Below are 16356 nucleotides of genomic sequence, written 5' to 3'. Positions count from 1 at the left end.
AAGCCCAACTCAGGTGCTCCACGGTCTCTGCCTGACCCCAAGCTCGTGGGTCACAGGCAGTGCCACCTGGCAGATACCGAGGTGTCCAGCACTGGAAGCCGAGACAGGCTGCACACAGGACTGCAGGATGCACGAAGATGTGAATAACGCCAAACAAATCATGGAATGGGTAACTGATGTACAGAGAACTTAAGTCAAGGTGTCCCCCTTACAGCTTCGCATGAGTTATGAATGCACAAACCAGGAATGCAATCCAAATGGTGTTAAACGACTGACGAGGAAGCAGAGGTAGAAGTATTGGGATGCATCTGATGGCTTTTTAGGGCACTTAGGAAAGAGCAAAACAGAACATGTGTGTGACGAACATAGATGAGACTAAAATCTGAAAATGGGTGTGTGTGTATCTATATACGTGTTTATACACATGCCTATATATATCTGCTCTAGCTTTTCTGAATTCATACCAGCTAAATTTAGACTGTTATGTGGAAGGATGGCCCTCCACCTTGTGTTTTTGGCATTTCTTAGAGTTGAAATACAACTATGCACATTTTATGCACCACCCCCCCCCCCCCAGCCTCGAAGGAATGACCTGCTTGGTTTGGGGACACGGCCTCCTCCTTTGGCATGTGCCACAGGAGCCCCAGACTAAATGTGTCCCCAGCTGAATCTGCTATCCCTTCCTTGCCAGGGTGTTCCCCACCCCAGACCGTGGTGTCGCCCTTCAATCGCTGTGCAGGCCAGAAAGCTGGGGGCCATTTCAGACCATTCCCTGCCCTTTGGCCTCCGGCATTGGTCCCCAAATCCTGTCACCTCTAACTGCTTCTCACATCTGGGGACCAGCAGCCCATGTCGATGTCCTGCTGTGGGTCCCCTCGATGCCATGGAGGCGGGACACTGACAATGAATGCCACCTGTCCTGGTACCCTAAGCTGGTCTCACGACGATGGATATCCGTGGAGCGTGGCAGGGCGAGGGCACAGATGTGAGGGAGATCCAGGAGGTGCGCGTGGAGGGACTCTGTGACAGCTGGATGTGGGATCAGGGATGGCTGACACCCTGGTCCCTGGCACACTGAGGGATGCTGTGGGAGAGATGGGCTGACAGGAGTCCCCGGGGCGCAGGGACAGAAAGGATGGGGAGAGAGGCAGGAGGCTGCTTTGTGGGTTTAATGGCATGGGGTTAAAGCAAGGGGGATGCAGCTGCTGGCTGGCTTTTCCTATGGCATGGGTGGCCTTGCCACCCTGCAGTAGGGCTGGCCATGGAGTGAAGAGTGGAGGTGGCTGGGGGAGCTGGCGGGGCCAAGGGCAGACAGGGCCAGGGACCCGGGGGACGGCAGGCAACCAGGAATGTCAAGTGGCACTCGGGCCTTCTCACAGGGATGCGGTCGCCTCCTGACCCAGAGTTCGGAGGGTGGGGAGTGTGCCCTCGGCCACACAGCCAACTGGGGAGGGGGGTGGTTTTGCCATCGCCCCACCTTGGCCCACTGCCCCCTCCCCATTGTCCCTTCTGCCTGTCCTAGGCTGTCCTTTGAGGGGCCAGTCCCCCGTGGCTGGGGAGCCCCAGGACAGTCGGGGCTGGAGTGAGGAGGGCTGGGTGGGCTCGGGCCATGAGGATGCCCAGGGCCTGCGCAGTTGAGGAATGTTCTTGGCTCAGAGCCGCGTGGCAGCATGGGGGACACTGGGACGCGGGGGCTGGCCCGAGCCCGGGGGGCCCAGGGAATGTGAGGTGGAAGGCTATGGTCCCAAAGTTTTACCCAGGGTGCTGCGGGGTAGAAGCAGAGCACACGGGAAGGGGGGCAGGGGCTCGGTGCTGGCGGCTCAGAGCTTGTGGGGGTTCACCCACTTGTAGGTACCCTCGTACTGGAAGCCCACTTTCTTCATCAGCTTGTCTGCCTCCGTCGGGCCTCGGCTGGGAAGGGACGGACACAGTGCAAGGTGGGAGGGAGCCCCTCGGACCCTGCGTGCCCTGGCCCGCTCCCCTGCCACCCCAGCCCCCCGCCAGCCCTCACCTGCCGTAAACATAGGGGATGGGCTTGGGTTTCTCCTTCTCGATCTTGTGCAGCAGTGGCGTGAAGATGCGCCAGGCCTCCCGGAGCTCGTCGCTGGGGGGACGAAGGTGGGTTCAGGGGTGGACGGTGGGGGGCAGGGAGGGAGAAGGCTGCTCCCCATCGCCACCATTCTGGGGCCCAGAAGGACGCTCTTACCTGCGCACAAAGTGCATCTGGCTCCCACAGAAGACGTCCAGGATGAGGCGCTCATACGCATCGGGCAGTTTCACATTCTGGGAGAGAAGCGGGGGGCAGTGGGGTTTGTTGATGCCACCATGTACCCTTCCTCACGGACTCCCACCACTTGGGCTTAGTCCTGCACCCGTCGCTGGAAGGCTGCTCTGTTGCTGCTGCCCCCTGACCCGGGCCTCCCAGTTCTGGGGGCACCACCCAGCAGGGCCCCTGCCCGGCCCCCGCACCTTGTATCGGTTGCCGTAGGTCAGGTCCAGCTCTGACTCCTCGGGGTTGAAGAACATGCCGGGCTTCTTGGTCATCATCTTGGTGTACACGGCCTCATTGGGCTGTACGCGGATGACCAGCTCGTTCCGCTTGCACTGCTGGTGGAAGATGTCGCCGGCCACGTCGCGGAACTGCAGCCGCACCTCGGCCTTGCGCTCGTTCAGGGCCTTGCCGCAGCGCAGGATGAAGGGCACGCCTGGGCACAGGGGGACGGTGGGGGGCGGGCAGGCGGGCCTGGCCTCAGGACCCTGTGTGCAGCACCCCCAGGCTGCGAGCTTTCCCCGAGCCCCGCTAGGCTCTTCAGGGCGTGTGTGTGTGTGTGTGTGTGTGTGTGTGTGTGTGTGTGTGTGTGTGTGTGTGTGTGTGTGTGTGTGTGTGTGTGTGTGTGTGTGTGTGTGTGTGTGTGTGTGTGTGTGTGTGTGTGTGTGTGTGTGTGTGTGTGTGTGTGTGTGTGTGTGTGTGTGTGTGTGTGTGTGTGTGTGTGTGTGTGTGTGTGTGTGTGTGTGTGTGTGTGTGTGTGTGTGTGTAAAGGCCAAAGTGTGTATGGGAATGTGAGTGAAAGTATGCGTGTGAGTGCGAGCAGGAGAACGCACAGGAAAGGGAGTGTGACAGTGTAGTGTGTGGGCACGTCAGTGAGCACGCAAGTGTGCACATGGTGCGGCCTCTGCCCGGGCCTCCCCCAACAGCCCTTCCTTGGTGGGGTCCCCGGGGTGTCACCTACCGTCCCATCTTTCGTTCTCGACATAGAGGACGACAGCGGCGAAGGTAGCGGTGTTGGAGTCGCGGGGCACGGTGGGGTCGTCCAGGTACCCCTTCCTGGCCTCGCCCTGCCCCTCGGGGTTCCCCACGTACTGCCCCAGGACCACGTGGTCGGCCTGCACCTCTGAGATACACTTCAAGACCTTGACCTGGGAGGGGGTCGTGGAGAACCAAAGGGCCCCCCGTCAGCGAGGCAGCAGATGTGCAGGAGGTGACGTGGGCATGGGCAGGGCTCTCCTGGGGGCGGCTGCCCACCAGAGGGGGTACCCATCTCCTCTGCGCCCCTCTGCCGGAGCCATGGCCCTGGGGCCCCCTGCCCTGAGCCCCAATGGCCTTAGCAAGGCCGCCTGGACCACCCTCGTTCTCTCAGAGGCCCCGAAAGCCACGGCCTGGCCCCAGGTTGCCCGCAGTCGCCCTCAGACCTGGGACGTGTCCAAGATTTCCTGACCCCCAGCCCAGTGCTCGGAGCCGGGCACTCCCGGAGAAGAAGAGGGCTCTCACCCCGGGTTCTCTCTACCACAGCCTGGCCCGCTTTGGGGCACAGCTGCCAGGCGAGAGGCGGGCACCAGGAGGGCGCAGCTGCACCCACCTTCTCGTCGCGGACATCGTCGGAGTCAGTGGAGGCGGGCTTCTCCATGGCCACCAGACACAGCATCTGCAGGAGGTGGTTCTGCATCACATCCCTGGTGGGAAAGCAGGAGCAGCTCTGGTCAGACGCCAGCCGTGGGGTGGGCGGAAGGACCTGGCTGTGACCCTCCTCCCTGTCCCAAAGGGCTCGAGGTGCCAGAGCTGCTTCCTGATACCCAACGGCTCCCAGGACCCCTTCAGGCGAGGAAATCCTGGGTGGCCCCGGTTGTGGGGGGATCCCTCCCACCCAACAGTTTGCCAGGGCTGCTGCAGGACTCAGGCCCTGGGGGTTGTGAAGGAGGCCCCCAGAGGGGGACCCCCACCACCCCAGGCTCTCACCGGATGATCCCAAATTCATCAAAGTAGCCCCCGCGGCCCTCGGTGCCGAAGGGCTCCTTGAAAGTGAGGATCACACAGGCGATGTTATCCCGGTTCCAGATGGGGCCAAAGATCCTGTTGGCGAATCTGGGGGGATGGGACAGGGAGGGCTGGCCAGTGAGGCTGAGGCAGAGCTGCCTGAGGACCTCCCCAGCACAGGACCCGCCCTGGGCCGGGGGACCGGAACCCTCTCCAGGGCTTCAGGCCCAGCTGGGAGCCCCGTGCTCCGTCCCACGGGCAGGAACCCGGCAGTCACCTGAGCACCATGAGGTTCTGCACCATCTCCTTGCCCAGGTAGTGGTCGATGCGGTAGATCTGGTCTTCGCGGAACAGGGAGGAGATGTGGTTGGACAGCTGGTTGGAGCTCTGCAGGTCCTTCCCGAACGGCTTCTCCACGATGATGCGGTTCCAGCCCCTGCCGGCGACGGGGTCCAGGGCTCCAGTCACCCCCCCTCTCGACAGCCTTCCCAGGGGGCACAGGTCTTGGGCTCCACATCACTCCCCCCACCAATAACCACTCCATAGGGGCAAGGGACAAGGGGTCGGGGCCTCTGTGTCACCCCACTTTGATGTTTCCGTGGAGCAGGGGTCCTGGGCTTCCCCTCACCCCCACACCCTGACCCCTTGCCATCTTCATTCTCAGGTGACCCGGCTGCCCCTTCCCCTCCCTGCCTCGGCCCACAGCCCTCTCAGAACCAGGCCCCGTCCTCCCCCGCCGTCAGCAGGGGCTCAAAACTTCCCCGGAAGCCTTCCTGCGCTGCCCAGTGGCCCGGGAAAGGGGGGTGGGAGAAGAGGCCCCTCTCTTTGCTGTTTCCCCGTGTGGATTTCACTTGGCAGCTTGTATTCAAAACCAGGATCAAGGGAAACAGAGATGGCGGCGGCTTTCTTGGAGAAAACCCCCAAGTGCCAGAGAAGACTGAGCAGGCAGCGGTGAGATTTTTTTTTTTTTTTTCCATGGCGCAACACTGCCACCTGGCGGTCCCGTTTGGTTTGTTGTTTTTCTAGCATATTCCATGGTGAGGCTGGACACGGTGGGGGTGGGGGGATGGAGGGATTTGGGCCCACCAATACCCGCAGCAAGTTTCTTCAGAAAAGGCAGCTCACGGCCTCCTCCGCTCTCTGGAGGCTGACATTCATGTCCGACGACAAACAGGGTTTGTCTGTCTTTTCAGGCTCCCCCCAGACTGGTCTGTCCCCCCACTCGCCATCCCCGACAGTGGCCGTGCATCAGGCTGGAGGGCAGGGCAGGGTGGCCCTGGGTGGCAGGGGCCGGGCTTACATCTGGCTCATGCAGGTCTCGTGGATGTTCTTGGTGACGGCCTCGTAGACGGTGGGGGGCAAGGCCAGGTAGAAGAGGCGGTTGGCTTGCGGGCCCTGGTGGAGGCTGTTTATGTGGCTGTTGAGGCGCTTGTAGGAGGCCACGTCGTCGTACTGGCCGGACACGTAGGAGTTTCGGGCAAAGAACGCCTCCAGCTTCGGCTTCTCCTCCGGGGTGGCCTGGAGAGGGGCAGGGGACACGCAGGCAGGCATCAGCCCCAGGAGGCGGCCGTGCCTCGCCCCACCCTGGGATCCCCACTGTTTCCTCAGCTCTGCTCCCCTGGGAGGCAGGGAGATGGTGCCTGGCAGCTCCAAGGGCCCGGCGCAGGCTGTGGCTGGATGCAGGGCCGAGGGGAAGGGGGCCGGTGATGGCCACGTCACCACCTCCTCCCCATGGGTCCCTGGGGATCTTGTGCCCTAAGACGGGAGCCTGACTCTGGGCCACTTTCCCTGGGCGAAATGCACTGGAGAAACATTTCTCTCTAAAATCATCACAACAGACCACCTCTGATCAGCTGGGATGTTGCGAATGTGCCCACACGGATGGAGGCTTTTCCATGATGACGCTTCGCCCCTGTGAGGGTTCCTTATTCTAGCTCCTGCACGTCCCCATCTGGCCCCGGGGCGAGTTCCAGGGGCTGGGGAAGGTGGTGGTGGGGAGGCACCAGGCTGTCACCTAGGAGCCGGTTTGGCAGGTGGTGTGGGGGGCCTTGGGCAGGGCAAGAATTGACGAGTTGGGGTTTGCACAGCTCTGTGGGGGGGGTGTCCTGAGTGGGTAGAGGGGGGAGCCTGGGAGCCACTCACTTTGAAGAAGGGCTCGCTCTGCCTGTGGATGTCAGCCACTGTGAGCAGGGAGCGGGCAAAGCCCACGATGAAGGTGTCTTCGGGCAGAAGGCCATCGCGGAACAGCCACCTGCCGGCGGAGCATGGGGAGGGCTGGGTGGGCTGGGCTAGGCGCCCCCCACCCTCAACCCACCCGCTGGTGGGGAGGCAGTGGGGGTAGAAGGGCTGGGGGCGCACACTTACCAAATGGTAGGGTAGATCTTCTTCTTTGCTAAGTCGCCCTGTGGCAAATGGAACAGGCACGGTTAAGGGTAGGTGGAGACTGGGGAAAACGCTGCCCCCTGGCTCCGACCAGACCCTCCCTCAGCCGTGGAGAACCGGGCACTCACGCAGGGACGCCACGGAGCTCTAGGCAGACCTATCTTGTCCCCATCTGTAGCCAGAGGGGCCCTGAGATTACAGACTGAGCTGGCCCTGGGCTGATACGGGCAGCACAGAATGCCCCACCCAACTACAATGGCCAAAGAGCCCTGCCGTGTTCTCGGGTCAAAACGCAATAAAGTGCAACAAAAACCAAGAGCCATCAACAAACAAATAAGTCCCAGGATGAAGAAGAAAATCCCAAAATGAGATTTGTCAGAACTGGACGCAGAGGAACGTACCATGTAGCAACATCTGTGGGATGTGGCCTTAAACATTTAGCTCTTTAAGCCAAACAGATAAAGGACAGGGAAAAAAATAAAAATTAATAAAATGGAAAACAAGCCACCAAACCAGATCAACCAAGCCAAAAGTTGGTGCTTGAAAAGGAAGACTCAAAAGAGCTAGCCCTCCAGCAAGAATGCTTTCTAAAAGGTACCCATGAACACTGTTGGGAAGGAGAAGGGGAGAGAAACACTGACACGCAATGCTGAACCCTGAGGAAAAGGCCAAGTTTCTAGAAAAATCCAACCTACCAAAATGGACCCAAGAAAGAGGAGGGGCCTGAGCAGGGCAATAAGCTCCACGGAAATCAGATCTGCAGCTAGAAAACCTGCCCACCAAGGCAAGCCCTGGTACGGAGAGCTTCTCCAGTGGGCTGTGCCCAATGAGCAAGGAAGAGAGAATTCCAGTGTGGAACAATGTCTTCCAGCCAACACAAGGTGGGACAGTCTCTGCTGTGGGTTGAACTGTGTCCCCCACTGCCAAAAAACACATATCTTCAAGCCCCAACCCCTGGTGTCGTGAATGTCTGGAAACAAGGCCTTTGAGGATGTAATTACCTTAGATGAGGCCAAACCAGGGTAGGGTGGGCCCGATCCCAATATGCCTTAGATGAAGAAAAGGAGAGAGAGTGGGGAGGACGCCACGTGATGACAGAGGCTGAGATCGCAGTGCTGCAGCTGCCAGCCAAGGAATGCCAAGGACGGCTGGCAAACCACCAGGGGCTAGGAATAGGCAAGGACGGAGTCTCTCCAACAGGTTTCAGAGGGAGCAAGGCCCTGCCGACACCTCGATCTTGGCCTTCTGGCTTTCAGGACTGGGACACAAGAAATTCCTCTTGTTGGAAGCCACCGAGTTTGTGGCGATTTGTTCCGGCCGCCCTAGGGATCTAGGACAGTTTTAGGTACTGGGAAGTGGGGAGCTGTTGGAGCAAATACCTTAAACTGTGGAACTGGCTCTGGAATTGGGCAATGGACAGAGGCTGGAGCAAGGCGAGAGTGCCTTGCGGAGAGGGCTGATCATGATAGGAATGTCAAAGATGCTTCTGGTGCGGCCGTGGAAGGAAGTGACCCCCATTTACTGAAATGGCAGAGAACTTGACTGGATTGGGTTCTAGTGTTGGGTGGGAAGTAGAACTGGTAAGCAAGGAACTTAGATGGTTTCTAGCTGAGGATGTGGAGGACACTGCTGTTTTCTCTTTGCTGCTTAGAGGAAAATGCAGGAGGGACGAGAAAGAAATTGAGGAACAAACTGTCAAACAAAAAGGACAGGGCCAACACACCGGACAACCATTTGCTGAAGCAACTGGGGTGTGATTTATGGATCCAATTGACCACCTCGGCAGAAGTCAGGGTTAGTCAGGAAGGATCTGACTTCTAAAGGTGTGGGTTCTCTTGACATCCATGGAAGACCGATGAGGTTTTTGAGAATGTTCTACCGGTGGAAATACTGCCAGCCTGGGTCGATGGGAAACCCAGAGGCTGAGAGGGCAGGGCTGGCACCCTGTGGTCCGAGAGCGCGGGCTGCAGCCCCAGCAGACCCAGGGGACAGAGCACGGAGCCACAGGGGCCTCTCGGGCCTTGAAATCTGATGGAATTTGCCCTGTGGGGCTGTGAACTTGCTTTAGACCAGCGATCCCCCCCTTCTCCTACCATCTTCTCCCCTTTGGAATGCGAATGTCTCCTCTGCCTGACCCACCACTATATTTTTGGAAAACTTGTTTTCTAAGGCTCACAGGTTCCTGGATGGAAAGGAATTTTGCTCCAGGGTGGATTACAGGTCAGCTCAATGAAGAAGATGGACTTTTGAACTCAGAGTTAATGCTTGAAATGGGTTAAGACTTTTGGGAGATTAGGATGGGGTGCATTTATTTGGCACCTGGGTAGGACCTGAATTTTTTTGGGGGGGTGAGGATGCCAGAAAGCAGACTGCTCTGGGTTGAACTGTGCTGTGCCCCCCCCCCCCCCCCCCCAAACATACATTCAAGCCCTAAGCCCTGGCCCCACGAACGTGACCTTATTTGAAACAGGGTCTTTGAAGACGTCGTTGCCTTAGATGAGGCCAAACTGGACTAGCACAGGCCTGGAGCCAATCTGACTTGTGTCCTTATAAAAAGAGGGAAATTTGGACAAAGAAACAGGTAAGGCATGAGGGAGAAGGCGGCCCTGTGAAGACAGCGGTGGGTGTTGGGGTGCTGCCAGGAGAGAGCCTTCAGAGGAGCGTGGCCTTGCCAACACCTGGATTTCAGACTTGTAGCCTCCAGAACTGAGACAGAACCTACTCCTGTTGTTTGAAGCCCTCCCCGGTTTGTGGGACTTTGTAACAGCACCCTAGGGAACTAAGACGGCTCCCAACCTTTTAGGAGGCGAGCAGAACCCTGGTACTGAAACCTGATGAGAGAGGTGTAGAGAAAAAAGTTACCGGCTGGTTGCATTCACGGGCCCTGATGCAAAGGCAAAAATGACAAAGAAACCATCAGTGAGCCCAATCCTGCAATGCCAAAAAGTATAACAATACATCAGAACCCAAGGTGGGTTGATCCTGGAAATAAGAGATTGGCTCAGAATTGAAAAAATACAAATCAATCATTGAAATTTACCCCATGGAGAGATGAAAGGATAAAAGAAAACACTAGAAAGAATCTTTGCCTACTCCTATATGTTGATTTTTTTTAACCTAGCAACAATGCTAAACTCAACAGATGTAGGAAAAGTGGTCCAGACAATTAGATATCTACTCATGATAAAAGGTCTTATCAAATTAGGAAAAAAAGGGAACTTCCTTCACTTGGGTTAAAAAAAACGAAAACAAACCTATAGATGTCATACATAATGTGGAAATGCTGAAATATTTTCTTTTAAGAAATGAAGAACAAAAAAAGAATACCTACTATTTGCTTTTCTGGTCAATGATAAACTGGAGGTCCTAACCAGTGCAGTAAGGCAAGAAAACGGAAAAGGTGTCAAGATTGGAAAGGAAAAGCCAAACCGGCATTGATTTGTGGGTGACTGTCTACGTGAAAAAAAAAAACCAGAAACTCCCAACAACCTGCAGATCAATTTGTAGAATTCAGGAGAGTTTAGTAAGGTTCTTCTCGAAGAAGAACTAAGCACAGGGAGTGTGTCCTTTCATCTGCCAAAGCTATAATTAAGAGAGCGTGGGATCGCGTGGGGTGAGTAAACCCATGCTCTTTTGGGGTGCTGCTAATCACTGGGGAGAGAATATTCTACACAGCCAGGGGCGCTGGGACAATGATTATCCGAACTTGGATCTTGACTCTCACCAGACTGAAAAACCAACTCCAGGGATTATGGACCTGACTATTAAAAGCAAAATTAGCTTTTCGAGCCTTCCCTGCAAAGACCTATCTGATTTTAAGACCCAAACAGCTTATCTAACAGGCTATTGTGGATACAACTTTTTTTTTTTGAGACATTTGAGGAGATTTGGGGGATGTATCCAGTCTAGGCTGTCTGACTCTGAGTTCAAAGGAACGTTCTAGAAGGCAGGTGTAACGACACTCCCCACCTCAGCCTGGTGTCAACTGTGGAGCTGCTGAGCACCGACTCACCTCTCTTGCCGCCCCACCAGAGGCTCTTAAAAAGTTAAAAGTTACCCTAGACCCCCAAATTAAAAATGACTGGCCAGGCAATCATTTGATGAGTCCATTTCTATGGATGGTTACAAGATATAAGACTGAAACCCAAAGAATTCCCACCCGATTAAGAGCTCGCCTCCCCCTTCCCCCCCAAGATTGGCAGAAAGGTACTTGGGGGGCTCCTGGTCAGGAAGGGCCCACTCTGTGGAAGTTGGGGAGGGGCCCTGGGTCCCTGGTAGGTCTGAGTTCTTCAGGCTTCTTTCCTCTGCCTTGGCTTCTCCTTGGGTGACCTCATCCCAACCCAGACTTCGCTGAGTGCCCAAAACACGCAGGCAAGGGTCTACTGCTTATCTCCAGTGACTTGTTCCCAAACCAGGGGTCCCCGTCTCACTGCCATTAGACCTCCTCATCCACTGCCCACCCTCACAGACCCTCAGCGTGGCCACTGCAGGCGCCCGCTGGCTGATTCCTGGAGCCCCTTGGACTTGCACCCCTGGGTGCAACCACACCCGGTGCATCAGGGACTGTCCTGGCACCTCCACCCCCAGTGTCCCCCAGTTCCCGTTGCGGCACTCCTCAGACGCGGCAGTGGTGCCCGCTGCTTGCTTCTCCCGTCCACAGGGCTGGGGGCCATCTGCTCCTATCACGGTGGCTTGGGGTTGTCTCCCACCCCACAGGAAGGACCAGCTCCCTGGGAACCAGCGCTGGGGCTTGTTCCCCATGAGAGACACTGTGAACTACAGACTGCAAACATTTCGGAGCCTTCCTTGCTGCAAGTCATGTTTGCTTACGATCAAATTCCAATAAGTTGGGGGAAATCCGAAGAGCCCGAGCTCTTGGTTGCTGAGTCATAGTTGGCTCTGCACCTTGAGCTGTTTGTTTTTGCTTTCCCCTGGGATTAACTAGTGAGAGAACCTGCTTGCCTTGTTTCAGCTCAGCCCCTGCAACTACCACCCGGCTCGTCTCCAGTCACCCGAGAAAGAAGAGGTAGGATGAGGATATGGTGGCAGCAGCAGGTGGTGGTGGCAGTGGGGTGGCCAAGGCAGGCTGTTCCTGCCCAGTGGGGGGACACGGGAGCCGGGCTGCTCTTCCTGCCAGGGCTCGGTGGGGGGGGGGCCCTGCCCTCCTCTCTCTCACTGGACCCTTGGGGAGGGATGAACATGGGAAGATGTCAAGAAATCTTACCGCTGGGTCAATAAAATCTTTCTGAATGCTGCCACCTGTGGGGCTGGTGGGTAATCGAAGGGTGAGAGGAGGGTGGGAGCGCCCCATCTTTCCCAACCCCCTCATTTTGCCCAAGGACCTCGGGAGGAGGTGAGGGGGGAGGGTGCCGGGATCTGCCTAGGACATGTGACAAGTTCATGGGGTAACTGGGACTGATTAAGATCTCAGGCCACCGGTATCCGGCCAGACTGGGGCAAAGGGACCTGGGCCATCTGTGGTCACTGCCCAAGATGCTGCTTGATGCTTGGCCTCAGCTTCCTGTTGGGGAACACAAGATAGATGACCCAAACCATTGCAGGTATCTCTCTGGTGTTAGGGGCTCAGGGCCCGGGGTATGGTGGCAACAGCCCCTGGGAGTGGCTGCCTGCTGGGACCCAGGGTGGGTGACCCCGGCCCTCCTTAGGTCATGCAGGTCAAGAATGGGCCCAGCATCCTGGGGTGGGGCCTTGCCCCTGGCTGGGGCCCAGTTGGCTCCCGCTCAATGGGAGAGAGAACTGGGGGCTGCCGAGGAAAACTCCACCCTGGGGCTCGTGAATCACAGGTCTTTGGGCGAGTGCCAAAGTCATCGTGACACAGCAAGAATCTTATCAGCCCAAGGGGGAGATGGGCCCATAAATGTTCCGAGGAAAGGGTGGGGCCGGGGCTGCTGGGGTGATCCCTCCCGGGGCTGCAGTGGGCTGGGCCCTGGGCACCCGAGTCCTGAGCCCCTGCGGTCTGGGTGGGGAAACTGAGGCCCAGAGAGGCGAGGGGCTTGCTGAGGACCCCACAGTGAGTCAAAGTTGCCCAGTCCTATTCTCTCCCTTTCTCATGGCCACCCCAACTTCCCCAATTCAAGGAGGCCCACTCTTGTGGGGGAAGAGGCATTCGCCCGCCTTGAATACTCTTATCAGTTGGGGGAAGACATATAATCTTCCTCATCTAAGATTCTTTCTCCTACATGGGTCTGTAAGGAGAAACTGGCTTCTTTCATTCCAGAGCTTTCTAGACTAGGATCCCTGCACTGGGAAAGTATCTCGACTCTCCTCCTGGGTCAGGGTTGGGGCGGGAGTAGGGGAGAGAGTCCCAAGAAGGGGGGAAGTGGCCATATGGCAGGGGGGAACAACGAGCTGCGTGAAGCCTGTTTTGTAACTCATGAGCTCCCCGGAAGGAAGCTGGGTGAGCGTTGGGTAAGTGGGGCGAGGAAGGCAGAAGGGGCAGCCCTTGGTCACGTGGGGCCCCCCTGTCTGGCCCCCAGGGTGCCTGCCTTTTGGTTTCTGGGTCGTCTCCAGCTTGTTCTCTGCTTAGGGCCCTGCTTCGGCCCTTCCCTCTGCTAGGGGCACGCCATGCTGTGTGTGGAAGATGCACTTGACTGGAGGCCATTTGTGGGCTGAGCGAGCAGAGCACGTGCTGCTTTCCCCGAGTGGCTGGTTGCAGGGAGAGCAGGTCTGCAGAGGGAGGAGTTGAGGAGGCCTGGAGGCGGCCGGGGGGTGGGGGGTGGTGATGGTGGGGTGGTAGGAGCTCTTCTAGGTGCCGCCTGAGCACAGTGGCTTGGAGCGAGGGTCCCGCCCCAACCTGCCCTGCTCTAGCAAAGAGAAGAGCAAGCATGGGCTCCTTGGAGGACCTCTGTCCTCCCCACTTGGCCCCAAGCTGGGGAGATCAAAGGGAACCCAACTGATTGCATGAGTCAGAGTTGCCCAACGCTAGGCTGGTCACCAGAGTCAAAAAAACCAGCTCAATGGGGCCCAGGGACCCTTGGCGCTCATTTCAAAAGCTTTCCTTGGCTCCCTAGAGATGCTGAGGCCCAAGGAGGGGACGCTGCTTGCCCCAGGTCACACAGCAAGTTTGGATGCTCTCACTGAGCCATCCCAGAGTTGAGGGCCTGGAAAAGACCTGGGACTCTCTCGAGGGGCCCTTGGCTGGTGTCTGGGACCTGTGTGCTCTATTGGAGCAACCTTGTCACCAAGCCAGTGTGGGGGCGAACTAAGAGGAGAAGGAATGCCAAGTTACTTTTTCTCCTTGAACCTGTCTCTTGGGCTAATGCTTGTAGCCCTAGTGTTGAGAAGGTCTGGTTCCTCTAAGGGGAGGCCGGTCCCCTGCCTGCAGCTCTTGGGGTGACAGGGAGTCAGAGGACAGCGCCTCAGGCAGCCCTCCCTTGCCCTCCGGCTCCCACTGGCGAAGCCCTTCTCCCTCCTCCTGGCTCTCACCCTGGCGTTTGGCTTTAGACTCTCCTTCCCAATTCCTGATCAGAAATGCAAAGGTGGCAGGGGGCAGGCTCTGTGGAGGGTGGTGACAAGTCACTCTGTGCGAACTAAGAACCGCCAAGTTCCTCCAGCGCCAAGGGGGAAGGGGGCCCGTGACGCGGTTGGTACAGAGAAAGGATGCCTGCCCTGTCCAGTGCTCGCTAGTTTGGGTAGAAACCTCACTCAAGATTATAAAATAAGTTAATGGTCAAGGAAGTTGGCTGATACTGAGCAGATTCTTGGTCATATCTGGGGGCAAAAGTGGAAAGTTAAGGGCATTGTGAATTCAAGATGACACCCTGGCAGCAGCTCTAACAGGCCTCGCTGGTCAGCAGATCTCGTTTCTCTCCGGCCCCAGGGGAAATGGCTGGGGACTGGGGAGCAGGGCTTAATGAGGACTGTCCCTCCACTTCCATGTACCTTCGATGTGCTAGGCCTCTGCCTGTGCTTCTGTTTTTTTTTGGCCTTTCCTGTCAAAGCAAAGACGGCAGTTCCCCAAGCTAGATGGTCAGGGCAGATACAGCTTCTCAGTGGGGCTTAAACATTGGGGACAAAGATGTTAAAACAAACACGGAATGTTTGTCCCCAGGGAACTGGATGTGGTAGAGAGAGACAAGGTAGGGCCTCAGGTCTCACCTCTGGAACTCATTTACTGGGTGACATCTGTCCAGTCCCAAACAAGTTTGCAAAAGATACTCAGAATGAACAGCCACCCCTGCCTGCGCTTCGCTTTTTTCCGTGAAACTAACCAGTCCCTAAGAACCTTCCAGCTGCAGGATGTGGGTCTATGCCACATGCCTGGGCAGGTGCGTGGAAACTGCGTTGTGCTGGGATGGTCGTGGCACCTGGGTGAGAGGCATGACTGCAGAGAGCGGACACCTGGCGGAGCTCCTGCAGCCGCCAACAATCATTCAGGGAATTTGAGGCACCAGGCAGAAGAAACAAGTGCCTGGTAGGATGTCACAGGGTAAGCCTGGCTTTCACCCCGTCGGGCCTGGGGGAGACTCACCGAGGCACCCATGATGATGAATATGTGTGTGTCGGCCTGGTGGAAGGCATTGCCCTGGTACAGCTCTTCCCGCAGGATCCCGCACACCTGCGTTCGGCTCAGGGCCACCTGCTCTGCCATGGTGTTCTCTGGTGGAAGAAAAGCTCGTTGACAAGGCGCAGGGACAGAGGAGCCTGGAGAAGGGGACCTGTGGGCTCTCACCAGGGTGATGCCTGCTGATGGCAGTCACTGGCTGTGCAGGTGCTCCCCGGGGTGGGTGGCTGGGGGTGGGGTGGGGAGGAGGGCTGGTTGGGTGAGAAACTGGCGGCTCTGGCCAAACTCTCCCAGGCTGCCCTCTTTCAGGGAGTACGTTAAAAGCCGCCCAAAGCATTCGTGGGTTCCAGCCAGAGCCCCAGTCCTGAGCGACAGAATTAACTCTGCAGGGACATCACACAGCAGGAAGGGGACCAGCTCACTCTAATAACCTGACTCGGGCGGAAACTCGATGACGAGCCGGATGGGGTCAGGGTTTGCAGATGATGGGAGTGTGGCTCCAGCTCGATCCCTGCCAAACTGGGCGGCCTCCCGGGGTCTCAGAGTCCTCGGCAGCCCAAAAGGTGAGGGGGGGGCCGCCAGGGGACCATTTGGTCTGTTCAGACCCTCCCCATCGTAGCCCGCTTCGAAGTATGACCAACAAGGCGCATCAAAAGCGCAGCCGCGCGCGCTGGCGGGCAGGCACGCCCTCCGCTCGTTCTTCCCGCCCGACTCGGGCCGGTGTGCTCCGCCCGCACCCCGTTACCTGCGCCGCGCCGCCGCCTGCCGCGCTCGCCACCCCGGAGCGCGCGGCCGTTTCCGGGGGCTACACCCCGCGAGCCCATTTAACCGGCGTGGCGGGGGCGGGCACCGGGGCTGAGCCGCCCGACCTCAGGCGGGGAGGGGGCGGGGCCTCGGCTGGCCCCTCCCGCGCAGGGGGCGGGGCGGTGGGAGGGCGAAGGCGGGGGAGCGAAGGCAGGTGCGCGCACAGCCCCGAACCCCCCCCCCCCCAAGGCACCTGAGCCGGCCTCTGGAGGGCGGGCCGCCTGCAGCTGTCTGGTGTCACCTGCCATCTCTCTCGGCGGGCCCAGGCGCATCTCCGCGGCGGTCATCCGAGTCCCCATCTCCGGCCCCGCCCCACCCCGCCCCGGCGGCCACGCACCCTCGCGATGGGCTCGACTTCCGGCCGGCGGCGAGGCCACGCCTCCTCGGGCGCTGG

General features: G+C 58.1%; 2 protein-coding genes across 7 annotated transcripts in view; one reads left to right on the top strand and one right to left on the bottom strand.

The window, feature by feature from the left end:
* Positions 1-1154: 1154 nt before the first annotated feature.
* G6PD (glucose-6-phosphate dehydrogenase) lies at positions 1155-16286 on the bottom strand. Of its 2 annotated transcripts, none has more exons than XM_037821193.1 (13): positions 16156-16286; positions 15126-15253; positions 6617-6654; positions 6395-6503; positions 5553-5770; positions 4530-4688; positions 4235-4360; positions 3858-3951; positions 3231-3417; positions 2470-2705; positions 2207-2283; positions 2012-2104; positions 1155-1911 (listed from the first exon to the last, which is right to left on the bottom strand). In XM_037821193.1, the coding sequence occupies exons 1-13, from the start codon at positions 16259-16261 to the stop codon at positions 1821-1823; spliced, it is 1662 nt and encodes a 553-aa protein (XP_037677121.1). In that variant the 5' UTR covers positions 16262-16286; the 3' UTR covers positions 1155-1820. The 2 variants fall into 2 exon arrangements, with proteins under 2 accessions (XP_037677121.1, XP_037677122.1); XM_037821194.1 differs by lacking the exon at positions 16156-16286 and adding an exon at positions 15904-16034.
* The window catches only part of IKBKG (inhibitor of nuclear factor kappa B kinase regulatory subunit gamma), a 34860-nt gene continuing 30070 nt past the window's right edge, over positions 11567-16356 (top strand). For 2 of the 5 annotated variants that reach the window (XM_037821197.1, XM_037821199.1), the window contains exons 1-2: positions 14589-15365; positions 15548-15721. The gene's annotated coding sequence lies outside the window, so the exon portion shown is untranslated. Of the gene's footprint in view, positions 11661-12081; positions 12196-14588; positions 15366-15547; positions 15722-16356 lie in introns of those variants that run through there. The other 3 variants (XM_037821195.1, XM_037821201.1, XM_037821200.1) reach the window with 3 other exon arrangements.

Source organism: Choloepus didactylus, chromosome X, assembly GCF_015220235.1.
Source record: "Choloepus didactylus isolate mChoDid1 chromosome X, mChoDid1.pri, whole genome shotgun sequence".
In the NCBI taxonomy this organism is placed as follows: domain Eukaryota; kingdom Metazoa; phylum Chordata; class Mammalia; order Pilosa; family Megalonychidae; genus Choloepus; species Choloepus didactylus.
The sequence above is the reverse complement of the archived record's forward strand: the minus strand, read 5'-3'. Positions and strand labels throughout refer to the sequence as shown.